The sequence below is a fragment of the Pomacea canaliculata genome, linkage group LG5, assembly GCF_003073045.1.
Source record: "Pomacea canaliculata isolate SZHN2017 linkage group LG5, ASM307304v1, whole genome shotgun sequence".
NCBI lineage: Eukaryota > Metazoa > Mollusca > Gastropoda > Architaenioglossa > Ampullariidae > Pomacea > Pomacea canaliculata.
The window spans coordinates 34,068,048-34,095,937 of NC_037594.1; the positions used below are offsets into that span (position 1 = coordinate 34,068,048).

The 27,890-nt window shown below is 41.6% G+C and overlaps 1 protein-coding gene across 6 annotated transcripts; it reads left to right on the top strand.

Annotated features, from left to right (window-relative positions):
* Positions 1-27,890, top strand: LOC112564960. 6 transcript variants are annotated; one of them, XM_025240128.1, is made up of 6 exons: positions 1-159; positions 732-1,025; positions 1,581-1,676; positions 4,848-5,204; positions 13,827-14,120; positions 14,697-15,292. In XM_025240128.1, exons 1-6 carry the CDS (start codon positions 102-104, stop codon positions 14,849-14,851), a joined length of 1,254 nt encoding a protein of 417 aa, XP_025095913.1. In that variant the 5' UTR covers positions 1-101; the 3' UTR covers positions 14,852-15,292. The 6 variants fall into 6 exon arrangements, with proteins under 6 accessions (XP_025095913.1, XP_025095916.1, XP_025095921.1 ...); XM_025240131.1 differs by lacking the exons at positions 13,827-14,120; positions 14,697-15,292 and adding an exon at positions 27,747-27,890; XM_025240136.1 differs by lacking the exons at positions 13,827-14,120; positions 14,697-15,292 and adding an exon at positions 17,024-17,064.

Sequence of the window (27,890 nt, forward strand, 5' to 3'; positions counted from 1 at the left end):
CATCCTTGTCATAATCCCGGAGCGGCAAAACGAGAAAAAGACGCGAGGGCTCAGCAAGCGAGTCGTCATTGTTGGGCTGAGCACTGGAACTAGTCGAAAGCATGGATTTATCGCTGCTCAGGAACATTCTTCTTCCAACTTTGTTGTGCATGGTCACAGGTAAATTGATCGTTGACTTTTTTAAAAATATTTTTCCAATCTGAACTAACCTAGCTGGGGTGCGGCGGACTGTGTTCTCAGCCGGCTTGTGGTAGTCAGTGCCTCTTCACTTTGGAGACAGTTTTGTTCCCTTGATTATCCTGTAGGCAGCCACTTGCCCTCACTTCATGAATATGCGATGCCGCGTGTTTGGCATCAGGGCGTCACGGATAAGCATAGAGTTCAATTCCAGCACCACATCTTGATTTAACTTCAAAGTTTTCGTTTGTAGTTTAGGTGAACATGCATTTTCATATTCAACATTACCTTATAGAAAAGTAAAGGAAACATTTTCCCGGAAATAGTTTGTGATCCATCCCCTCCCCTTTCTCCACACACACAGACACACACCTCCCATGCACACCTGTATGCCCAGGTGCACATTTCTGAAGATTTTACTAACTGCGCTCACATCACAGACGTTGAACTTCCTTTCAGAATTTCTATCTCTGTTGTGAACAAAAAGACAATAAAAATTTATAAAGATTTCATGTTCGTTAGAAATATTAATTTTTTTGAATTTGTTCTTTCAGCTCAGTCCGTGGATGCAATTGAACTAAAAGTCGAAGGTAATCTTAAACGAATTCTCACCCCAGGAGGACAAGAAAGATTTACCTGCAGGATAAATGAAGGTCTTATGTTCATTTTCAAAAATGATATCAGCTGGGTTCATCGCTCACTTGTCAGTAACACAGAACAAATTCTGACCACGCAAAGTGTTCTCCACTATGATGCATCACCAGACAAATACGAAATTGAGTTTGTGGCAAAAACAGATCAAGGGAGTGACATACAGTACCTGTTGGCAACTCTAACTGTGAAAAATGGTGAGCATTATGTTTGCTGCAAGCATGGCAGTGACAGTAATATTAGAACAAAACTTTTAGCATAATCTCTATATTTTAAACAAAAGCTATGACAAACATTTCGAACAAATAAGATTCAGGTATTAGTATGTATTAGCAAGATGACAATTTCATTAAATCGCTGTTGCAGGAGACTTCTATCAAGATGAAACTGATGATTATTATTTTCTAGATGGATTTGCTTAAATGTTTTGGCATAATGTTTTACTCAACAACAGCAGTTAATCACATACAGTAATGCTAACGACCCATTGACTATATTCTTTAAAATATATGTTTCAGCAGTATCATGACATAACTGATTCTAGCATCAAAAAGGAGTTAAATATTTGAAAAAAAAGGCGACTTGAAGTTTCTAAGTGTGTAACAAGAAAACATTGTTTTCAGATAGAAAAGATTGTGCTTTCCCAGTTCTTGCAGTGTTCTGCAGAGTTTTTGATTTTCTATCAGTAGAGACATATCATTTTCAGTGGCTAGAAATACTTCAACCTTTTAATAAAAGATGACTTGTTACAGTGGAAGCTGGTGATGATGGCCAATACATTTGTCGCAATATTGAGAAGAGTAACAGCATGGCGACCGATTCCCAACCTGTTGATGTGTCTATAACTCGTGAGTGTGCTTTTTTTGTTTGTTTTATGTTTATGCTTTTGTTAAATTTAAAGAAATGAGCTCAGATGCATATAACTTTAGTTTATAACTGATTCATGTAGGTTTTAAAATGATGCTGTTTTTTTTCAGCTAAGTATTTTCTAAAATAATTACAGTATTAATTCTGTAACTAAAACAGGAATGGCTGGCCTTCAAATGTTATATTTTAATCAGGGCTTCTGCTAAGGCTAAATTCTTTGGGGTCCCAGGGACCCCTTCTTCAGATTTCTAAGGGGTCCCAGGCTAACTCTAAGGGGTCCCTTTACAATGTGAAAAAAAATCAACAAATCAACTACTTTGTTCAACTGCCTTTCAGGCACACAAAGCACTGTAATGTCTAGTCAGAAACGGCGAGATTTCTGTGCCATGATGTCTGTGCAAGCATCTGTGATGAACTTATGCTCACTGTACTTGGGGTGCTCACTTTCTTTCCGTTTCTGAGACGATGATTTTAACCACGTTGTCAACGACATCTTGGAAATAAGTTAAATAAGCTGCACCTGGTGGTGGATGGGAGAGGATGTATGAAAGTATGAATGCCTCAGATGCCATATTTCAAGAGGAAGTTCTCGACCGTAACCTGGCAATTAATAGGTTACTGAGAACTAGAGTTGTAAGAAACATCAACGAGAGGTGACACGTTGCTAAAAGTATAAAAGTTGGGATAAAAAAAACTGGCGCAAGACAGAAAAGCGAACCTCGGCGAGACCTGGCGCCCTCAACTCAGTGACATTCAGTGGATTCTGAATGTTACGTAAATCATGAGATGAAGGGAGATCGAAGGTGTTTGAAACTGTGCAAATAAATTAAATGAGTTTCAGTTGCAAACTATATTTAGCAATAAAACGCCTTTCTCAGCCGACTAGTACTTGCTGTAGGGTCTAAGAAAAAGTGAGGCGAAACGGCTTCTATCTGAACATACTGTCTTTCCTTACATCTTTCTGTACTCATAAGAGGGGATAATAATATTTAATATTTTCAGTTCATTCCTCCTGATGACTGACCTAAAGTACACCTCGGTTTGAGTCCAATCTTTGAACTTTTACAAATGGCCAACAATTCACGACTGCAACATAGCGCCCTCAAGGTCTTTTCTTCTCTTATCTAACCCGACCATTATGCGATCAATTCAGTTGTTTTTATGTTTGTGTCATTTGCGCTGTTCATTCTTCTCTCCTTTATAAATTCTAGTTTTGTTTGTTTGTGGAGAATACAGTCAGTCCTAACCCCGACAGAATGTTCAGATAGAAGTCGTTTCGCATCAGCGCTCAGACCCTACCGCAAGTACTGGGTGAGGGAGACGATTTATTGCCATGCTAGTCGGCAGTGCCTGTGATGTCCACCCCGCCTTTTGTCCGGGTAGTATTTGAAGACGACTGGCCGATGGCAGTCCACACCTCGTGTACTCCTACCTTCCCTTGCACGGACGATACCCCTCATTTCCCCCCGGTGGGAAGATATCGGCCTTTAATGGAACTCTTCTTGGTAAGGGAAAACAAACTCAGTGCAAGGGAAGTTACTCTCACCTGTAGCAGACGACAACACTAGATTGGGCTACGATGTCAGACACTATACTTACCCGATTTTGTATCTGTTCTTCGCCCAAATTTGAAGGGGTCCCCTGGGACCCTACTGACAAAAATTGAAGGGGTCCTCCGAACTTTTAATGCGTACTGTACGCAATTTTTTGCGTAAGCAGAAGCCCTGTTTAATATTGTAAAATGAATGATTAATAGCAGTTTTGAACTGAACCACTTAGCATCAACAATCCAGTTTTTACCTCCACATTATCATGGCTTGGATTTCAAGTTGGAAGCAATGTTCTTGCCCGTCAGGTTTATCTTGCTTTGGTCATGGTCTCATAGTTGAATGATTCACTCAGATGAAGTCAAGCCTCAGAAATGTGCTTGATTAAAAATTATAAATCCTTCTAGAGGTGATGTTGCCATCCTCTGCAGAACAAGGGAGATAATGCAGAAAAGTGATGCAACAGACAAGTCGGTAGATTGTGCACATAAGTTTATTTCCAAAGAACCTGCATCATGATATAAAATGACATCTGGGTGTTGATCGTGGAGATCTTTTGCATTTGAAACCAGTTATCATAGCAGACTTTTTGATTCCTTCAGATGCCACTACACTGACTACAGTATGTCCAGAATCATTCAAAGCTGGTTTGGAATTTATTGGTCTCAGTGATTTATTGTCAATAATGTTACATTTGATCCACCTGTTCTTTATTTTTACTGAAACGTCTGTTCTTGGACCAGTCCTTTTCAACATGCACACCAGTCACTCTGTTGTCTTGTTGACAGTCAAGCTGTTTCCAACCAGTCCTTTGTGGCTGCCACACAGCTGTATATCAATTCAGAAAATGGCATTCACCTAGTCCTCAACTCAAGAAAGCATATTATTTTATACCTCTTCTCTGTATGGCTCTTTTTTTTTCAAGTGCAAGTTGATTATGAGCTGGCTGTAATGTTATAGCTCTTGGTGCCCATGCTTGTGTGGCATCTCCTATACATTTGCAACTAATATGCTCTCTGTCTACTTTTCATTAAGATACCTTGGTCCCTCAGACGACTGCACTCATACCTGCCAAATGTTTGCACCAAAAGGTTTTGCAGTAAGCCTTCAGTGAACCCAAATTATTGAACTAGCTGCAATTCTTGGTTTAAACCATTCAGCCTGTTCCAAGATTCAAGAGGGCATTGACAGTCTTGTTTTGAAAATACATTTTCAATGCAGTCCTGCATGACTAAGTTGTAGTGTTGCCTGAATTTGCTAGTTGTACAGAAAAATATGTAATAAGTTTAATTGATGACATGCTGATGAAACTGAAGGATAACGGTTTCACTGGATGGGTACATGCAAATTGTAATACAGATTGAATTATTTCTTTTTTTTATTGTGAATTTTGACATAAAACACAAATTTGTAGTAAATTTAAAGCCAAAGAGCCAAGACAAATTATTGGAAAAAAACTTGCTTTAATGCTGGAGCTGAAAGATGTTTAGTTGTGAAGAGTAAATTTGTATCAGCTTAGAATGCATTACATGCATTGTGAGATTATCTGGGCACCCTTATTCAAATAAAAAGAACCAGCAGTTATGTTATGTTACTATGTTTCAGATGATGTTCAGAAAGTTTCTCTCATCATCCATGACAGGAAACCTGTGACTGGAACTGAAAGAATCGAACTTGAAGAGGGTGAATATCCTGTTAGGTGTGATGCAAAAGATTTTAGCCCAGATGTGGATATCAAGATTGCCATTGGAGGCGTACCAGTAAATGGCATTTCCAAAGTCACACAGATAGATAATGCATTGTCTTCAGCAGCAAACTCAAGGCGCTACAGTGCAATGGCAGGAGCCTCTCGACTGATGTTATCTTCAGAGGACTCTGGCAAAACCCTTTCCTGCACAGCAAGTGCAACATTTCAAGGAGCTCGATCAAGCACTGCAAGTGTAATACTTACAGTTCTTTCTGGTGAGCCATTACAATTTCATTACTGTAATATCTTTGGCAGTATGGGATAGGTTTAAGCTGTATAATGCTAAGAAGACCATATTTGGGCTAGAAATGTTAATCAGAGAGATACAAAAAAGCAAGACACAAGAAAATGTGTCCTCACAGAAGCAACTTTTTTTTTCTTTTACTCTAAGGGCATCTTTGCCACAACTACTATAAGGGCAAAATAACATTTGCTGGATCTGAATGTGGCCTTATGATTTTAGAAAACCGATGCTTGTCCCCGAGTTCCCCATGTTGATCCAGAGCAATGACTTACTCTCGCGTCATAACTACAGCCCCTAGAGCAGACCTGGGCAAACGCCGGCCCGCGGGCCGGATCCGGCCCGCCTCCTGTCTCTGACCGGCCCGCCCGCTGGCCGCCCACCAGTAAATATACTATGTATACAGTATTGGGTAAAACTGAGTTAACTATATTAGTCCGGCCCTCTAGAACCATCCCAGTTTCTTATCCGGCCCTCTAGAACCATCCCAGTTTGTTATCCGGCCCCTTGGGAAAATTAATTGCCCACCCCTGCTGTAGACAGTCAAGTGGCGTAAACTGGACTGAGCTGGTCACGTGATCCTGTACAACACTAGGTTGAAGACTGTGTCCTATAAAGGCTCCTTTGAAGAAGGTTGACTCCACGGTGATGTGAGGAAGAACTGATGACAAACGTCAGGGAGAGGACTGGTCGCCCTGTGCAGGACCTGCTCACCATTTCTCAAGGCAGGCCTGAGTGGGACCCTTGTCAGCAGTCGCGTCTACCCATGTGCTCTCTCTCCACCCCAAAACGACTGGATCCAGTCAAGGAACAAATGAAGAACTTACCAAAAACCAAATAAATAACAAAATGATGAATTCAGTGAGTTCCTACGAAAGTCTAGTGGGATATTCCAATGACTGGGTACAGCTCAATACAAGATGCTATTTCACAAAACCTGGTGAAATACTCCATGAACCTACAACATCATTGAACAGAGGTCGAAATCCGGCATGTTTATAAAGAGAAATCGCACCTACTTAACAAATGGTCCCAGCTCTCCCACTGAGGTCTCCGCAAGATAGAAGTCTGCATACACTCTTGGGCCTTTATTTGAATATTTAGGTCCTGAATGTATTTAGTTAAAACAATTTTATAAAACGTGGGAACAATTTAAGAACATTTAGTTTTAAATGAGATAAAGCTGTTTAAACCGGAATTTCGCTTCCTCCAGCACACACTAGTGTAACAAATGTCTCCACCCCTGAAAATTCAACCGAAGGATAAATTTTCCGACAGAGTGGGAAAACCGATCTCTTAAATAATTCTTGTTATATCAGTTTGTTCAAATCCAAACAGCGGAAACAATTCGTCTTTGTTTTATTTCTTGTTTGTTTTGTGATCTTTCGTTTGCTTGTCAACACCTGGAGTTCTTATCTTAAGCCAAGCTGATTGTGATAATTGCGGTCATGGCTTTTAAAACTGTTTTAGCCAGTTTGGAACAGCTTGAAGCTGTTTTAAATTTAGACGAGAAAATATTTCTTAAACCGATTCGAAAGCGTCCGTGAAACTCTTGTAAACGGCGTAAAAACAATTTCTTAAAATCGTTTCTAAATTTGCTTCTACAAAACAGTTTTGTGCATGGTGATGCTTGTAGGCAACTCATTTCTGTTGTTGTTGCTGTTCCAGGTGAAACTGTGAAACATAAGGGCTTTAAAGGGAAGGGAGGGTCCATCGAAGACATCTTTTTTTCACGGTCTCTTGATTCTTCAATCAAGCGCGAATAACTCATCTTTCAATGTCCCTTTGCGTTACCCTAGGGACATCAGAAGATTTCAAGTGTCCACAGCAAAGTTTGTTGTTTTGTGATTGGCTGCTGGTGGTAGCGCAAGTCAGTAGGTCAGACCTATGTACACAGAGCAGATAGGGACTCACACCTCGACTTTTCAGGTAGATTGCCGTGTGTGTGCTGAATAAAAACAATGGTAACCCACAAAATATGCCATTCTTTTAAAAGACCATTTTCTTTAGCAGTATACTTTCTATTTATGTCAGAAATGTATTAATTATCAGGATGCCGCCCTATTTGGGCGAGGTGGGGGATGAGTCAGGTCTTTGTGAGGCAAATACAGGATGAGAGGTGGGAGGTTGGGCATCACTTAAAAAGTCTTCTGCTTTGTAAATGTGAAAAACAATATCAGCTTGAAACGCTTAGTAAGCAAAGGGGTGGGAAGAAATGATAGTCGGAAGGAAGACAGGAAGAAAGATTTTTTTACAGAAAATAAAACAGGCCAGAAAACTATAAAGGAGAGATGAAATGAGACAAGAGGAAAGATAGTTGGTGGAAGTAAAAAAGGAAATATTTTATTAAAATGCGTCCTGCAATACGTCAATCTAGCCATAAGATTCGGAATCAAGGAAGGAAATACAGTGATAAGAAAAAAAAGAGAAATTTGTTCATGTTTTCACCAGTAAAAAGAAACTGATGAGAACGTTAGAAAAAGAGGAGCGAAACGGAAGGGAAAAAAATTATAGCAAAATATGCTCCAAGAAAGAAAAACTTCATGATACTTTTCACTTAGTAAAAATGCGAATGCCTCTTTGGCTGTCCTTTCAATTGGGTGACTACCCACCAGACATGAACACCTGATTTATCAGTGACTGCCCATCAGACCTGATTTTATCAAAAAAGGTTAACACCAGCAAACTCCTGGACACAGTAAACCACTTACAGCTCACTGCCCCTACAATCAGGCTATGAGACTACTCCTCTCCCTCCCCACATGTCTCCCCTTGCCTTCCTGGGTCGTGTTTTAAATTTTGGTTGTTGTCTTTTTCTTGCATGATTCGTGCTTTTAATGTTTGTCTTTGTCTCCAGCCTGCCTGTGCCGTGTTATAAGGTTTGGCTGTTGTCTCCATCGTGCCTCAATATTTCTTGTTAGTCTATCGCTATTACTGTGCTCGAACTTTCCCATTCCAGTAGTTTTTTTTTTAAACTTTATTTCTGAAACCTCATCAATCTCCTAAATTTTCGTATTTTCCCTTATATTTTCGTTTATTTAATTTTTTTTCCAAAGTAACATTTCACAGTGTGTGAGACAAATGTCTGCCTCAGAGCTCACCTATGGGATGTTTGTGTCAAAGGCTAAGCAAGTTCTCCAACATCGTTTTTTTCGCTCACGCAGACAGAGGCGATGTGGAGAGATCCGAACTATCACTAAGGCCACCTTTGCCCGCCCTTCGCGGTCTCCGAATGCTCATCGCCTCATTTCATTGCAACGCGGGTCAGGCTGAGAGAAATAATCCTGGATCAGCCCAGCGGATCGTACTGGTCAAGATATCTTATTCCAATCACTCTCTTCGCACCAGTCACGTCCCTCGCTATTCCTCCTCTCTCCGTCTTTTCTTTTCTATTTGAGGATGGGCGGCCACAGCGTGTTTCCCAGTTCCATCGTCTTCACTGCAGCCAAGTTCTTGCATTTCCATAGTGAGCCTTTTTACAGTGCGCGGGTGAGTGCATGTGCGTGCGTGCATATGTGTGTGTGTGTGCGCGCGCGTGTGTGTATTTCGTGCCCGTATTCTTGGGTGTGTGTGTGGAAGTGGGTGGGGTGTGGTGGGTGTTCGTGTGTGTTTCTATCTACACCAAAAGAATTCTTCCATGCATGAAACAACACTATAAGCATTGCTAATAAATAAGGAAATGATATGAAAAAATCTTTATCGGGCTCTGGAATAAGCCCTGTTATTACATACTGAATAATGTATTTACCTATATATTTAAATCGTTACGACTGGAATCTTTGAGAACCTGGCAAGCGTACTTAGTGTTTCCAAGTATAAACATAAAGTAAACTCGAGCGTGTTAATGTTTGAATACCTGTATCTGAACAACAGAATGAACTTATTCACACGTACATTTACTTTAGATTTACTTTTAGATTTACTTTCTTATTGCTTTTTTGTAGATTTTGAGCACACCAACACATTTACAAACATTCTATTTCCCTCTTTTCGTCTTTTTGCTGTCGACACGCACACAAAAGAAATGAATATATGTACAAAAGATTGATTTGCCACATTAATGATCAATAATGGAGTCTTCATTTGGAAGTCACCTTACAGATACTTCACATATTAGTGTGAACGTCTCTGCCGGTGGTGGAGCGGTCCGATGGCGCAAAGGTTAGCGCCTGTCACCAATACAGTGAAAGTTGGCTGCCCTGAGTTCATTTCTCGTCTCCGGCACGCTGTTCTTTCTCTGCACCTGGCATCTGTTTACAAGGCTGGCTGCCTTGCCGTAATATAACCTCAGCTGCTTACATGGCGTAAAACACCAATTCACCCCCCCCCCTCCTCTGCCGGTGGTCGAGCTGGCAAATGGTCGAAATGTCTGGTATTATTTTTTATGAGACAAAAGGGAGGCTATAAATGATAAACTCGGTGAGCAAGGGTTCACGAGTTGCTTCCCGTTAAAAGCTAAGTAACTTTCTCAATTGCAGTTTTTTTGTTTTTTTCTACCGTTTAAAGAGATGTACGAGACAGCCTACGCAATGCTCGAGCGTGGTTTCCTCCCCACTGCACCCTGTCTGTGGCCTTCGTCAGCAGTTGTCTCCCCAAAGCCTGACCTCTCCCCCCGTCCAAATGGTGTCGTTCGAGCTTATTGATGAGTTCTTTCCCCTTAGCACACTGGCATCATGTGCAGACGTTACACGCGCCTGGGAAAGTTTTTTTTTATGGCTTTATTGATGATGGTTTGACTATCGTAACACATTTTTCGCTGTCCCTTCCCTGGGGTTAACCGATGGGGCAAGGGATCGTTGGCCTTCATGGAGCTGGCAGGATTTTGTAGCTGCGTCCATAAAGCTTGAGAGCAAAAGCAAAAATGCTGCAATTGTCAAATTACTAAGAAATAAACAAATATTGGTGGCTTTGCTCTTTTGTTAAATTTTATGTAACGTCCATGAAACAATTCCATTATTTTGTGTTGATGTCTCTGACCCATCAAGACACGGCCATGACCACAGCAGTAATAGAACTGGAAAGAGGGAAACAACCCAGTAGTGAACGTAGAAGTAATTATCACAGTTGCGTCCCTGGATTTCTCTTCGTATGTGTGGAAACGGTATTGATGGATGGGTTAAAAAAATCTTTTTCTCTCTCTCACACACAAAGAAATCCGTCGTCTCTCTTGACGCTGTTGTACTTCCTCCCCTAAGTCTGTTGTTCCTTCCCCCCTCCTTTGCTGTTGATTTCTTCTGCATTTTTTCTCGTTCACTACGATATCTCTCAGGCCAGCTTTCAGAGAATTCAATCTGTGAGTTGTGTGTTATAAGTGTTGCCTCTATGAGTACATCAACGCCATTTCTTGATGACAGGAATCATTATTGTTTTATTGTGACCTTTTTTGACATTGTACACTGAGACAACAAGCATTTCCTTAACTTGAAAGTCTCAAAGACAAAAGAAACGATATTCGATGTTTGGACAAACCTCATGCAATCGAAGTTAGTATCTATGGTGACTGCGGCCTGTGCTCCTCAGAGAGTAACAAGGAATAAACATCTATGGAGACGTAATCGAGAAAGTCAACACTTTTAAATATGTAGGGCCTCTCTTAGGAATCTCAACGCACTCGAATATTGAGAGCACTCTGTACGTCTTCAGCGCTTAAATGAGGTTGCTTCCCTTGAATCGTTTCCCTGCGCCTACGAATCTTTGTTTCGCCAAGTTTTTTTTTACAAGTTTGAAAGTAGAACCTTACAAATAAAACTTTCTTTCTGTGTTTATTCTTTTATTTCTTTTATATTATTTATTATTTATATTTTATATTTTTCCCACTGCTCAGTACTTTTGAATACAACAAAATCTCGAGAAAATCTAAATCTACAGTCTCTAGGATACTTGTCTTGACTTCTAAGCATGGTTCATATAATTCATATTCCTGTACTCACTGTTTCTATATTTCTCTTTCAGACACACGGACTCCTTTTTATTTGAATTACTCCCTTAGTCACTTACTCCCATGAAATCTTAACGCTGCATCAATTAATTCATTTGTCAAAACTTGTCCACCCTTTTAGTTACAGCTTATGTAACCCTAGTCACAGCTTATTAAGCTCTTTTCTTCCTGATTATGCAGCATGAACACCAAGGTGTGCACAATAACTACCTTTATGGTTTATTTTGGTGTAGAATATCGCATTAAACGAAAAGAGGAAAATGCCATTGTGTAAAAGACACATTTTCCCACCCAGCAACATTGTCTCTGAGACTCTTTATGCCCGAAGTGACAGTCTGTCCCAGTGTTCACGTTCATTTGTTCTGGCATTATTTGCAAGAACCTCATCGCTGTCCCCAGCTTCAGCTTCCCCCATCCCCCTGGCTCGTCGGCTCAGTTCAAACCAACATCATGTTCCTGCTCTGTCCCCAGATGCAAACGCCGGGCTGTATTTCTGTGTTTCTCAACAAAAGAGTGGACGACGACACCATGTTCGCAATTATCCCTCACGTCTGCAAGCGAAATGAGCCATGGTGAAGCTGGACCGTTAGATAAAGAGATGGGGTGTGGAGACAGATTAGCAAGCAAGAGCTTGTGAATTGTTGGATAGCGCCCCTTGATTATGTCTTTTCCAAATTATTGATTCGTTAAAAGCGCAAGAAGAGGACAACTCTAAACAGACTCAGTCTCCTCCCTTGTCACCACAGAGAACTGTGAGTGATCTCAAAGTGGCATGTACTTGAGGCACAAAAATGTGGTACGTTTGCATTTTAATAGCTTCCGAGATTTTTCCCCCCATCTTTCTTGTTAAATGTTGGTTTGCGCTAGACCGAGTGCGCGAACATGCAATTCTCTTCTCCTTGTCATATCCGACATTTTTTTTGAAATTAAAGAAAAAAATTGTTTTACAGGAAAGTGTGAAGCAATATGATTTAACTTAAAAACAACTCAGCGCTGAAAGCTTTCTTAAATGACGCAACATGGAGAAAAAGGAAACCACAATATGAACACGTGATGTTTGCTTCTCAGAATAGAAGTATCCAACAAACATATTGCACTGTGCAACATTACACATTCACTAGATATTCTAGTATTTAATGCGTATCGCCTAGTTTTGTATTTAATCGATTGATTGATTTATTAATTGATTGATTGGTGGATAGGTTATTTGAGATTTGAGGGCCATTGCCCCAAAGAAGTGGAACAAACAACAATAATAACACAATATTGCAACCTATTTTTGTGAGAAATGCTTGATTAGTCCACAACTTGTATCATTGCTTGCAGTCTAGCATTCTATAGACCAGACCTGGGCAAAGGCCGGCCCGCCTCCTGTCTTTGACCGGCCCGCCCGCCCGTATATATACTATATATACAGTATTGGGTAAAACTGAGTTAACTATATTAGTCCGGCCCTCTAAAACCATCCCAATTTCTCATGCGGCCCCTTGGGAAAAATAATTGCCCACCTCTGCCCTAGAGTCTTGGATACTGCTAATGTTTTCTTGTTACATACACTATGATCAGATGCTGAGGTAAATCTTGGCACCTTAGTTGACAATGGTCCATAGCTGTTGCCTGTTCAAGTCTGAAGATTGCAGAAGAAGTCACACGTGTACATACAAATATGTACAAATACATACAATGTATATGTATATGCACACAAACATACATAGTAACCTTTATCTTTTTAAAATTTTGACTACTTCTGTGCTGAACATAAGGGAAACGAGGCTTGGCTGACCGGTTGCATTGCTCGGGCGTAGCTAGTCCCCTGCTAGTCCCGACTAAACCCCCTTATACCCGACTAGCTAGTCTCCTCACTTACGCCGGTTGCACTGCTCTGGACTAGGCTCGCGACTAGCCACGTCCGAACTAGTAGCTACGGACTAAGGGTTTTACAAAAACCTTCACGGGCTTCCACCGCGAAACAAAATTTTCACGCGGGAGATCACTCTAATCTCGAAAATGTCAGATGCTAAAGTGAAAGACAAATTGAAAAAGAAAACGTCTTTGGATTAATAGTGACAGTCGCTGCAAATCAGACGTTGCTCTTGTCAAAATTTCGAACGGACTGCAACTAAAGAAGCAGCGGAAAGATGTGGTGAGGACGGTGTGTGTCCCAGTCGTCGGCAGAACGATCAATGCGTGAGGAAAATAAACTGTTTTAAGTTTTTTGCATGTAAACAACCACAAAAGTAATGCATAAAAATAGTTTTCTTTTGGATAGGTGGAATCAATTTGGAAAATAAAGTATCGCTCTGGCTGACACAGGTTGCAATTTGTTATTTTCAGGCAATGAAGAAATGCTCCGCGAGTGATAAACAATGTCCACAATGTAAAGCATCCCTGTACAAAATGAAGTCCACAACCTCAGATTGCACAGTAGACTGATGCAATCCTAAATTATGTTTGGGTTGCATAATCAGACACACACCTCCCATGCACACCTGTATACCCAGGTGCACATTTCTGAAGATTTTACTAACTGCGCTCACATCACAGACGTTGAACTTCCTCTCAGAATTTCTATCTCTGTTGTGAACAAAAAGACAATAAAAATTTATAAAGATTTCATGTTTGTTAGAAATATTAATTTTTTTGAATTTGTTCTTTCAGCTCAATCCGTGGATGCAATTGAACTAAAAGTCGAAGGTAATCTTAAACGAATTCTCACCCCAGGAGGACAAGAAAGATTTACCTGCAGGATAAATGAAGATCTTATGTTCATTTTGAAAAATGATATCAGCTGGGTTCATCGCTCACTTGTCAGTAACACAGAACAAATTCTGTCCACGCAAGGTGTTCTCGACAAAGATGCATCACCAGACAAATACGATATTGAGTTTGTGGTAAAAACAGATCAAGGGAGTGACATACAGTACCTGTTGGCAACTCTAACTGTGAAAAATGGTGAGCATTATGTTTGCTGCAAGCAATGCAGTGACAGTATTATTAGAACAAAACTTTTAGCATAATCTCTATATTTTAAAGAAAAGCTATGACAAAAATTTCGAACAAATAAGATTCAGGTATTAGAATGTATTAGCAAGATGACAATTTCATTAAATCGCTGTTGCAGGAGACTTCTATCAAGATGAAACTGATGATTATTATTTTCTAGATGGATTTGCTTAAATGTTTTGGCATAATGTTTTACTCAACAACAGCAGTTAATCACATACAGTAATGCTAAATGAACGACCCATTGACTATATTCTTTAAAATATATGTTTCAGCAGTATCATGACATAACTGATTCTAGCATCAAAAAGGAGTTAAATATTTGAAAAAAAGGCGACTTGGAGAATAAGTTTCTAAGTGTGTAACAAGAAAACATTGCTTTTAGATAGAAAAGATTGTGCTTTCCCAGTTCTTGCAGTGTTCTGCAGAGTTTTTGATTTTCTATTGGAGCACTGTCAGTAGAGACATATCATTTTCAGTGGCTAGAAATACTTCAACCTTTTAATAAAAGATGACTTGTTACAGTGGAAGCTGGTGATGATGGCCAATACATTTGTCGCAATATTGAGAAGAGTAGCAGCATGGCGACCGATTCCCAACCTGTTGATGTGTCTATAACTCGTGAGTGTGCTTTTTTTGTTTGTTTTATGTTTATGCTTTTGTTAAATTTAAAGAAATGAGCTCAGATGCATATAACTTTCGTTTATAACTGATTCATGTAGGTTTTAAAATGATGCTGTTTTTTTCAGCTAAGTATTTTCTAAAATAATTACAGTATTAATCCTGTAACTAAAACAGGAATGGCTGGCCTTCAAAATTTTTTATTTTAATATTGTAAAATGAATGATTAATAGCAGTTTTGAACTGAACCACTTAGCATCAACAATCCAGTTTTTACCTCCACATTATCATGGCTTGGATTTTAAGTTGGAAGCAATGTTCTTGCCATTCAGGTTTATCTTGCTTTGGTCATGGTCTCATAGTTGAATGATTCACTCAGATGAAGTCAAGCCTCAGAAATGTGCTTGATTAAAAATTATAAATCCTTCTAGAGGTGATGTTGCCATCCTCTGCAGAACAAGGGAGATAATGCAGAAAAGTGATGCAACAGACAAGTTGGTAGATTGTGCACATAAGTTTATTTCCAAAGAACCTGCATCATGATATAAAATGACATCTGGGTGTTGATCGTGGAGATCAGATGCTGAGGTAAATCTTGGCACCTTAGTTGACAATGGTCCATAGCTGTTGCCTGTTCAAGTCTGAAGATTGCAGAAGAAGTCACACGTGTACATACAAATATGTACAAATACATACAATGTATATGTATATGCACACAAACATACATAGTAACCTTTATCTTTTTAAAATTTTGACTACTTCTGTGCTGAACATAAGGGAAACGAGGCTTGGCTGACCGGTTGCATTGCTCGGGCGTAGCTAGTCCCCTGCTAGTCCCGACTAAACCCCCTTATACCCGACTAGCTAGTCTCCTCACTTACGCCGGTTGCACTGCTCTGGACTAGGCTCGCGACTAGCCACGTCCGAACTAGTAACTACGGACTAAGGGTTTTACAAAAACCTTCACGGGCTTCCACCGCGAAACAAAATTTTCACGCGGGAGATCACTCTAATCTCGAAAATGTCAGATGCTTAAGTGAAAGACAAATTGAAAAAGAAAACGTCTTTGGATTAATAGTGACAGTCGCTGCAAATCAGACTTTGCTCTTGTCAAAATTTCGAACGGACTGCAACTAAAGAAGCAGCGGAAAGATGTGGTGAGGACGGTGAGTGCCAGTCGTCGGCAGAACGATCAATGCATGAGGAAAATAAACTGTTTTAAGTTTTTTGCATGTAAACAACCACAAAAGTAATGCATAAAAATAGTTTTCTTTTGGATAGGTGGAATCAATTTGGAAAATAAAGTATCGCTCTGGCTGACACAGGTTGCAATTTGTTATTTTCAGGCAATGAAGAAATACTCTGCGAGTGATAAACAATGTCCACAATGTAAAGCATCCCTGTACAAAATGAAGTCCACAACCTCAGATTGCACAGTAGACTGATGCAATCCTAAATTATGTTTGGGTTGCATAATCATATGTTTCAATAACATGTTACTCTCAGCTCTTGTTATTTAGTTCCTCTTTGTTTTCTGTATTTGAATTTATTCTTTGTTAGTACTGTTGTGTATTCTTTTATAGTTCATATGTTATTTGTTTTTCTGTTCCTCGCATGTTGTCCATGTTTGGTTCTTGTTCTTAAGAGCTAAGAGCAAGCTCCTTAGGAGGGTATGTGCTTTACAAATTTTGCATTTATCATTATTAATCCAAGTTTCAATGGCGTTGAACACATCAGTTACTAAAAAATATTTAAACTCTCTGTTAATTGATCATTCTTGTCTATTTATAGCCAGTATCATGAATCATGGCAGTTTTTTAAACAACGTTAATAGTTCTTAAATATTAATGTAATTTTTATTTTACTTTATATATTATTGTAATTAGTTGGAACTTACTAGCTGTAGTTCTTTTTTGTGTTGATTCATTAAACTTTTCAGTCTTAAGTCCTCATAACTGAATGTGTATGAGATCATGTCACTATTAGTCAGCATTCATGTATTGGTTGATGAATTGGGTGCAACCTGTATGTCTGTTATCCTGCATGGTACCAACATTCTAACATGTTAAAATACACATATTTTTTGAGGGAATGAAAAAAGAAAGTGCAAGAATCCTAAATCCTTGTCTTGAAAAAGGAGTTGACAAATGGGATATATATAAAATCTTTTTTTTTTGTGCAATCATTAAAAGTAAATTCTGCCGTACACTATGTATTGGTTTTCATTCTAGTCAACGTTCAAGGATCCTAGCCTGGTGGATGAAACTTCCCCTTTTCAACCTTCCCTTCGTCGGCTGAGCCAGTCTGTTTCTCATGGGGTGATTTGGAAGTCTCTTGAACTTGGCGGCTTGGACGAGCATTTTTGTGTCACGTCGGTCCTCAAGTGATTCCAACCCTGTGATTGTCTCCAGTTCTTGTATGGGCGTAGACCTCATGGCTCCATTGATGAGTCTGGCTGCTTGGTTCTGAACCTTGCTGACCTTCTCAAAGTTGGATTTTGCTGCTGTGCCCCATGCTGTCATGCCATACTCTAGGACTGGTCTGACCCTTCCGGTGTACAGCTTCTTGAGGATTCTGTCATCCGCGCCCCAGTTCGTGCCAGCCAACTTCTTCATAATTGCAAGTCGCACCTTGGCTCTGGCTTCGACCTTCTTGGTCTGAGGCTTCCATGTAAGTCTCTTATCGAAGGTTACCCCAAGGTAGGTAGGGTTGTCCTCCAGTGGGAGAATCTGTCCATCGAACTTCAGAGTGGCCTTCTGTTCCCTAGTGGAAAACACCGAGACATCTTTGAACACGACCTCAGAGAGATCCCCCTGTGCCGGACAAACCCAGCATGGAATGAAACTGCTTTCCCCCTGATTCACTGCAGCATCCCTGGTGTCAGCAAGAAAGACTCCCTAGACGCTGTGAAGAAGTCCTGTACTATGGAGTATATCCACAACAACTTCCACAAGATCAATGGACTCACGTGTTCACTGACGGTCAGCCGAACAAGCCGTGAAAAATGGTGGCGCCGGAATTTACATCAGGTACCCAGGAGGAAGAGAAGACCGTCTTTCTCTCGCAACCGGCCTCTACTCCACCAACTTCAAGGCTGAAGCAGTTGCCATTCAGACCGGTGCCACCCACGTTGAAAACAGTCCAGACACCTCCAACAACGTCGTCTTCTTTACGGACGCACTGTCTGTTCTGCAGGCCTTACAGACTGCCAGAGATAAGAAACTGAACGACCTGTCCACTGCTCTCTCCTCCTTATGCGGAGACTGCACAGTCGTCTTACAGTGGATTCCCTCCCACTGTGGGATTTTGGCAACGAAGCCGCAGACACTCTTTGCCAAGGAAGGATCCAAAAAAGAGCAGCAAGACAGGTCCACCACCTACAGCGAAGTCAAATCCATCATAAAGGCCAAACAGCACAACAAGTGGCTGCCAGCAGCACCCACGTTTCAACCGAAACGACCCATACTACCTGCTTACAAGAGCTGAGCAGGTCATTATTTTCAGGCTGAGGACAGGCCACAACCGTCTCAATCACCACCTTTACACCAAGCTCCGAATCGGCCAGACAGACCAGTGCCCGTGCCAGACAGGCAGTCAGACAACAGCACATCTACTGCAAGAATGCCCCATGCACGAAGAACTCAGGCACCGCATTTGGACTGATGAGACGCCAGTATTGAGGAAGCTACACGGCAGCCTGGAGGACCTGCGGCGCACAGCATCATTTGTGCAGGAGGCAGGCGTGTCCATTTGAGTGAACGACGAAGAAGAAGAAGAATTCTAGTCAACAGCAAGCAAGAAATGTCATGTTACTGCTCTCTCCCCCTATTGAAATGAGCTCAGGACTATTCAATAACAGTTCAAGTGCTCCCTCTCTACTTTATTCAGGTGATAATGAAAATTGTTCAGTTGTAAAGGTGAATCCAGGTACAAACATAATTGTAGTTCATGTATATCTGGTTTTTTGCATATTGTGTATTATGAATGAAATATTTTTCAGTATGCAATCTTGTAATTGCCATCTCAGACATGTCCCACAGTTTGTTGGGATGTCGCCAGTTTCAGTAACCATATGCTTTTATATGAATGAATTGTTAGTCGATTGCCCAACCCCTTTAACCTAGAGGACCAGTGAACCACTTTTGATCTCTCCAAAATGGGTGACCATGCCAGGAGCTAGTGCTCCTGTCGGCATATTTCTGGGGGTCATTGAGACAAGCATGCCACTTGACCATGGCAAAGGGGTGGTCCAACAGAGGGAAAAAAAACATGTGCACACTAAAATCTATAGTATACACCTGTAAACGCTAAGAACTACAGTATATACATGTAGGCTCCAAAACCTACAATGTGTGCATACTGAGCCACACAGATATTTAAAACTAAGACAAAACTATTTTCATTGAAAAAATCTCTTTTACTGTAAAAAAAATATTATACAAAGAGAAAACTGCTTGAATTATCTGGCTTCATACAAATTTAAATCACTTTCTAGAAGCACATCTATTTCCCAGTTGGTACCCTCTTCATCGTAAGCCCTGATAGGGAGAGTGTCACAAAGAATCACACGACTTCCATCATCTGGTCCCTGCTGCAACACTTGTGGAAATGAAAGTCCCTCTGTGCTGCAACATTCCAGAATCAGGAAACATACACTGTATTAGTAATAATGAGTGAGGGTGGTGACCATACAAGAAAATCATGTTCCAGTAAGGAACATTTGAAGCTGTTCCTGGGTAAAATAACTAGGTGTTGTGCTTAGTTTAAAGCTCCCACTGTTTGGGGATGTTCACCATCCAAAATCATCAATACTTTTATTTCTACCTTTCATGGTGATGGGACTTTTGACCTCCACACATCCCTTCCCACAGTAATCACACCTTCCTGTCGCGTGTCAGCGATCGTGCTGTCATCCTTGCATGCCTCCCATACTGAGCTCGCCCATCGTTAGGTGTTTTCTTCACGCTTTTGTCCTCTCTTTGTCTTACGTCTTGCGCGCGCGCGCAGCTTCCTTGATGCGTCATTTTACTTTTTCCTTCTTTGACGTCATGGGTAGTCGTCATCAAGTAACAGACGGTGCTGGACCGTGGCCATGACAGTCAGAGTTTTTCGTTTTGTATCGACCGATCTGCCACAAGCCGTTTTGGGTGAGTGGAGATCCATTCTGTCGGGTTCCACACCATTCTAGTCTGTGAGGGGCTTTGGGTGGCGGTGGAAGTGCAAGTGAAAGAATCCTTTTATGTTCAAAGCCATAGTCCGATGTTTGATTGCAAGACTTGTACTTTGTTAGGTTAACGTTCGTGATCGCCGGGTCACAACGCTTGTAGCGCGTACTCGTTTCCCGTTGTATGGATTTGTGTAAGATCAACATTAGATTTTTGACGAATCTTATGACTAGTCCTATGGTCAGATATATGTGACGGTGTGAAAATATTGTTTTAGAAATTGAGCAGTTTCGGGACACGCCTGTTGATTGTAAGAATTGTTTTATCTACAGGCTTATTTTTTGTTCTTCTTCACTCTTCCACCTGTTGTTGTTTTTCGCTCTTCCTTCGTGTCACCGTGTCTTCACATCCTTTGTTCGCATTGCTGTCCGTCATCGTGTCGAGCGTCCACCCTGCACCATCATCATCATCTCGTCGGCGAGTGAACTCGCGACCCTGCTGCACCAGTGTGCGGAAAGGCTTTCGACTGAACACCTAGAGCAGAAATCTTCGAGCAGAAGCTTACGTGGCCAGTGGCCGGCCCACATCATCGCATCTGGACGAGAAGACAGAGGGGTGGGGGTACGTCTTTAGAGCGGCAAGCAAGGCCAGAGGGCGGGCTGCCGTCTTTGGACACCTTCAACGGACTTCTAAAGTGTCACCCTGCAGTGCGTGCGGGTGATGTATTGTATAGACGGTGACTGAGATTAGCCTGTGCACAGGGCAGCTGATTTGTCTTATTTTAATTTATCTATTTTTTGTTTGTTGGATTGTTCGCGCTGATCTATATTTGTTCATGTGAGAGTGTGGAATGTTTGATTTTTCATTCCTATCAGTATTATTTTTGTGGCTATTAAATTAGTTTTGTTTGTTACGTGAATTTTGTCTTTGTCATTTCTGTGTATGGTCTGCGCTCAGTTGAAGTTCGACTGGCTTCGTCGCGACCACGCGACACTTCCTATACCATTAATCAAATACATTATTTAAAACTAGTCCTGTGTCGCATATTTGAAACTCTTTATGAACTTTCACCAGGACATCTTTATACAAAAGCCTTTAAAATTACTGACAAGGCTGGCTGGTCTACAAATATGACAAACACTGTGCATGTTTGAGGCTGTTATTCATCCAGCCTTCATCTTAAACCTCTAGGAGGACTTATGCTGATCACAAGTTTTGCTTAATCTGATGAAAAAGACATGTCTTAATTTTAACTTTGAAATTCTGCATATAAATAAATTGTACTTCACCATCAAATATTAAAGCTGTAGGAGAAGGATCTGTGAATAAGGGACTCTTGCTTTGTTCTTGCACTTAAGGCTGGTTGACCTCCATAAAGTTCAACATCATGATTATCATCATGCTCATCATACAGAATGCATAATATACTTGTGCAATACTATGCATGCCATGATGATAACTATAGCTCTCTTTGGACTGTACCTGCAAATAGGCAAAAAGGAATCATATACCATGCATCTTTACACAAATGACATGGGCACACAACAACTGCTAAACCTAGAAAATGATAGTAACCAAATTAATAACAAAACTGAACAGTATACGTGAGAAAAAGCTTAGATGTAAGTGCATAAATATATGTTAATTTATTTCTTTAGGGGAAACATGGCTTGAAAGGTGTGCATGTGTTATACATGCAAAATTTTTACTGAAGAGACACATGTGAACACATTCAAACATGCACATTACTTTCTGCTCTTTGTTATTTGTGCAAAATATAATATATTAATTTATTAACACATAAGACACTAACTTGAAAAAAAAAACATAATTAAGGCAGTTATGATAATTTCTCTTCCTTCATGTGGACATAATATTCAAATATAATGTAAAAATATTGTTTCCAAAACTTATAACTCCAATATAATTTAGTATGACATACCTTGATGTTTCTTTGAAAGGCAAGGAAGGCGTCTTTTCAGCATCTTCAATTCTTTCTTGAGTTTATCCCGTGACTAATCAAGGATGTACTTCATAAGCTCGGTACAGCTTTGACTCGGTGAAAATCCTGGTGTCATGGCTATTTCCAGAATACTTAACAACACAGTTAATTATATTTATGCCACTATCACAAACTAGCTGTACATTTATTGAATGATAACCATTTTTATTTACAAATTCACTTTCGTGCTCAGACGGTCCCTGTATTTTCACATGAGTGTCATTTACGCACACAAACACGCTTGGAAATCGAGCGATTGCGTAAAATGAGGATTTCTGCTTGTTTCCATCCCTCTGGCTTGGTATTTTATTTATTTAGACGATTTGTAAAGAGCCTTAGAAACACGGTGAATTGTTCGAGAAACTGTCAACTTATGCGTGTTGATCGTATCTCCTGCAACTGTTTGAAAACATCCCGAAGAATAGAATCGAAAACGTGACATCGAAGGCTCGCTTTCGCCGTATTTTGTTGTAGTTCACGATAACGATTAACAAGTTTAAGGTCCATTTTGTAAAAGTATATAACTTTCATCTACCAAAAACAAGTTTCACATTGTCGTCCTACGTTTCTTCTGTAAAATTTATAAACGAAAACCCAGTTGCTGTGGACGCTCGTCAGTTAGTCACTTGCTAGTCGGCCGCTACGCCAACCCCCTGGTTGGACTAAAGTTACGCCCGAGCTGCGGACTAAACTTCGCCTAGTCGGGAGCAGTGCAACGGTCGTAAATTTAGTCGGGTACTATACCCCTGCTCTAAAGCAATTGGCAAAATAATAATAATAACCGCACAAGAAAGTTCAAACCCCAAAGACCGAAAATTCCTTCGCGTGATTGAGCGGGTCGAGGGTGTTTAAGGTGGGGTGGGGAGGGATGAACTCAGAGAAAACAGGATCATTGGCCACGACTAAAAAAAGTGGAGAGTGGCGTGCCATTACTCGCAAAACGCTGGGCAGGGAAGCTGCAGCCCCCTTGGGACCCCTGGTCACGACAATCTCGGGGGTCGTGGGGTCCGGAAATGGGATGAGATCCTTTCATGTCCCGCCGTTATTACGCGTGCACCTCCGAGCCGGGAGGACTGGTAAGGATGATTATACCTTTTTTTCTGCACACAAACGGCCTCTCCACTGCGGATGTCTCGGACTCCAAACCTACACGCATGCGCGCTCTCTCTATCTCCTCCACTCCCACCCCCTTCTATTCGTGTGGGATGGAAAAAAAGAACGATGGTTGCAAAGGACAATTTATTGACATGATGAAGTGTAGGTAAACCTGACGACTGTTGGTATTCGCTCGCACGTGCGTGCAGCACGGAGGTTCTGTGGGTGTCGCGTGTGAAGGTGTGTGGAACTTTCAAGCGTGACCGGCCATCAGGTGCATCCACTTCGTAATGACGACCCTTTATCATTCACCCCCGTCAACCCTCGTCTCCCCGGGCCCAGCTAATCACGAGATACGATAGACCGGATAGACTGACTACAGGAACCGGAGACTTCAAGGACGAGATCATCGTTCACAGCGTGTGAACACAAATCGCTAAGCAACGGTGTTTGAACAGTGAACGGGTGGGACAAGCTTGCGACAATGGATTCTCGTATTCATGAGGTCGGGCTCAGGACGAGGTCGGTGCAATTTCACGGCAAATTTCCGCGAGTGAGGAGAGCAGCCAGCAAATGGCTGAGTTATCGCTGTCATCTTTGGTTGAGGCAAACAGAGACAACATTGATGTTCCCTGAAGTGTGTAGGGGCGGGTGGGGTGGGTCGGATGGGAAGGTGCGACGGGTGAGAGCGGGAAACGATGACAAGCAGGTGGCTTGTCGGCCAAGCGTCACTAAAGGATGTATGAACATGACTGCCCCTCTTCCACGACGACACGCATCGAGATAAACATCAAGTTTCTTGCTCAGCATATTTCAGTAAAGGCTATTTGCCCTCGAAGTGGTGAAGACGCCATCTTGACAGAGACACGTATGCTCTCAATTTTTTTTTTTAATCACATTAACGACTCTTCCTTTCTTTTAATTAAAAAAAAAAAAACAACGGACGAATCTTTCAGACTTTACTAATTTGACAGATATGATCATAGAAGCAAAGAATTTTCCTGTAGTAATTACTGCTGAAAATTCATTCGTGGCTCGTACGCACGTGCAGCGACTCTCTCCATAAGGTGAGAATGTTTATTCCGAGGCTCATAACTACGGTTATAGAGGGCTCCCAGGTGTGAGGTGAAGTCAGGAAACTCAACCCCATCCACAAAACCCTTTCACATCTTAGAATAAAGCACATTACACACACACACAAGGCTTTTGTGGTCCCTTTACGACCGCATTTCTTTCAGCTGTAAAGGTGTGTGGAGGTGTAGCTCCAGTCCCCCAAACAAGGTACAATCAAGGTACACAAACACACGCACACCTATGTACAGCAAAGATATGAGCGATGAATACGACTTCAAGATGACAAAAATCGTAACTTCGAACGGGGAGTGTCAGAAGAGTTCAGGCAAGAGAAGAAGAAGGTTAAAAAAAAAAAAGAAGAAAGAAATGTAAATAGTCGAGTCCCATTTCAAACAATTTGTTCATTTGTCTGGTCTGCCTTTCAACAGCACGGCCAGCCTCGGGTATGTGATCGAATCTACTAGAGAATGGCACGGGGGCAAACATCAAGCACTCCACACACATGCACCCACGTAAGCTTCATGCTTCCTTCCTTCGTTCCCCTGTAGCCGCCCGCCCCATGTGCTGGTTGCAATGGCAACAAAGACACACAAAAGGTAAACACGAGTCTTGAGTGCTCTTGGTTCTACCTGAGGGCGTTGGTGTGTGGAAAGTCAGGACAGGCGACAACTCTCGTCTCCAGCAGGTTGTAATATATTATGTAAGATATGTAATATATATACATTGGCTTCCTCCAGCAGAGATGCTGGTATCTACACACTATACTTTCCTACTTCGTCTGCTGTTGATGCCGACAAAACATTTAAGAAACAAGAAACGAGGCTGAACATTTGAAACTGAGATCGAACGTGGTATGCTCACAATTTTTCATCCAAAATTTTTTTGTTTTGTTGTAGTAAAGACATGGTTTTTATACTTCACACATAGCGATGAACCGATATCAAAGCCACCAGAGCTCAAACCAACAACTGGGGTGAAGTTCACAAGCATTATATAATTCTCCAAACAATTCTAAAGATAAATGGAGGGAGGGAGAGGCAGAGTAAAAATGAGCAAGGGAAAACCTGAAGGAGGGAGTGACCGAGGTTAGGCGAGGGAAGGAGAGTAACCACGGTGGTCGTGGTAGTGGTGGGGGTAAGCAAAGAAGTCAATGAGAGGGAGGGAGATAGATATCACAAAAATAGGAATCGGAAATCATAAGAATTTCTAGAAATCTCTCTGCTGACGGCTTCAAACAAAAAGCTAAACATGCCGGGTATGAGGAGATTAACGAGGTGTCCCTGGTCCTACTTCACTTGTGTCACTGATATTAAAGTCTCGTCATAGCTGACAGGGAGGGAGCACCACGTGGGCTGGAGTGGATTTCCTTCTGTTTCTTTGTGTTTGAAAGCTCGGCAAACACCGGGTCTGACCTGTTTGACTGGGGATAAAACTATATTCCCTCCTGATAAAAGACATCTTTACACTCGTTCGCTGCATTGCTCTTTCTTTCTCTCTCTCTCACACAACGAGACTTCTTTTACTGTGAGACAATCTTCCTGAATATTCGGCATCAAAGAATTAAAATATCAGCGTTCTCGATAAATGAGAAATATTTAGACCTATTAATTAACAGTTTGTTACAGCTCATGAATCTTGTATGAGGGCAAAGGTCACAAGCCTAGGAGTGTCGCAACCTCGGAGAGAGAGAGAAAGTAAGGAGGTATAACATACTTTCACGCGTGTGTGCAAATGTGTTGACATTCACCGCTGTACACCTGTACTACATTTATTTCACAACTTTGACACCTCTCTGACCAACCTCCCCGCCCCGATGTTGACCCGGTCTGACCTCGCACCGGGTTAAATACAAGATTACCCTCCCTTGCTTCCCGTGCTCATTATTTGCATTTTCCGATGTCCATTTAGTGGCTGTGACATCCACACTGGAGTTGTATCAAAGACCATAGAACGAAATAACCATAGACATGGTAAGAGCAAAATGCCGGTGACATGGGGGTAGACGGAGGGAACAACGGAGGAGAGAGATGCCTCATTCCCAAAATATCGACGGTGGGTGCACCAGCACTCACCTGAACTTTTTTTTAAAGGTTGTGTTTAAAGTTGGCGCGCCCTCCTTTGGGTTGTCGTTGATATCGGAGGAGGCTGCGGTGCGACGACGCCCACGACAATAATGAGAGCTAAATGTCTCGCTGGCAGTGCCTTCTCCTCACTGAGCTCCAAACCCTCGCAACAAAAGATCCTCAGTTAAGCTCGTGTGAAAAGCTGCCTCCACTTACATTGCAAAATAATGGCTTTTTTGCCCTTCAGGACGATTTCTTCTTGAAGGTAGTTGCAGTATGTCACGGTGTTTGCTTTGTTCACAGGGAAACCATAAAAAAGTTGTTCCACCTGTTTAAAAATGTATTTCAATGAAACTACAATAGTTTGGTTCCTGCTTAATTGTCTGCAGCACGGAAGAAAGAAGACTATGGCGCTGTGCAAAGTTGACTAGCTGGTTACATCGGTCACAGCCAGTCATCATTATTCACTAAACCATGAAGGTGAAAGTAATGATTCATCCAACTAAGAAGCCATGAATAGTTAATTTATAGGAAAACCACCCCTTACCCTCCATAATAGTCACTGTTTGTGCCACCTAACCCTAACCATGGAGATATTCACACCTTTTCGTCCTCAGTCCAAAGGATGAATCTCCTACCGCCACCTTTTGACTAATGATGCTAAAAGGTGATTTACAGAAACCTAAGACTGTGTTCTCAGGAAGAACTTGTTGTCCCAGGTGACTGCTTGCTGGTGGCAGTTAAATGCACCCTGTACTCATAGTCACCCACATCTGCTCCTCGTGACAATAATTTTCATTCTGTGCACACTATTAAGGAAGCTTTTGAGATAATAAGGCCACGGTTTTCATGATAACATTTTCCCCTACTCATACTGATTGACAGAAAGCTTTCAATAACGAGAATAGTTTTAATAGTACTGTCGTCTGTTTATCTCACTCGAAGGCGGCCTGTAACTGATAATTGCTTGTTATCGAACGGTTTGAGGATGTTTCGAGTCTAGAAGTGCGGCAACCATAGTATCGACCTCAGGGTTACTTAGTGAGCACAGCTCACAGCTCACAGCTCACAGCCGCACGTGCACAATTTTCTTTGTCTTCCATTTCCCGCCCTCCTGCCTTCCACGCAAACGGATGAAACGCTCGTCACTGATTGGCTCAGGTGACTCCACCCGTGAAGGCCAACTACGTCACGCAGGTCGCTGTGACGTAACCAGGTGACCCTGACCTCCAGGTTGATCTCCGGGATACTTTTGTTTGTTGCATAACCATCGACAACAACGTCCCGCTACGCACGGTGCTGTGAACAGACGGTGGTCATCGATTGTAAGAATAAAGGAAGAATAAAAGCTTTCACTGCCTGACATCCCGTCTTTGCCTTCCATTGAAACCGCTATAACTGCCTGTGGCTGCCATTGAAGTAAAACACAAATAACGAAACAAATAATAATCCGGGCAATCAATGAGCAAGCACGTGCGTCTGTACCTGTGACGTTCCATGATGGAGGGAGGAGTGGAGGCAAGAGTCGAAACTAATTGATTACTGGTCTTTGCAGGTTTGGTGTTTGATCCCCGGCCGGCGGACTCTTGAGGGTGGACCATCTGCCACCTGAACACCTTCCCTCCTTCATTGCTATCTGAAACTATTCCACACCTTAGCCACCTGCTAGACGAGCTTTACAAACACAGGACAATGCCGC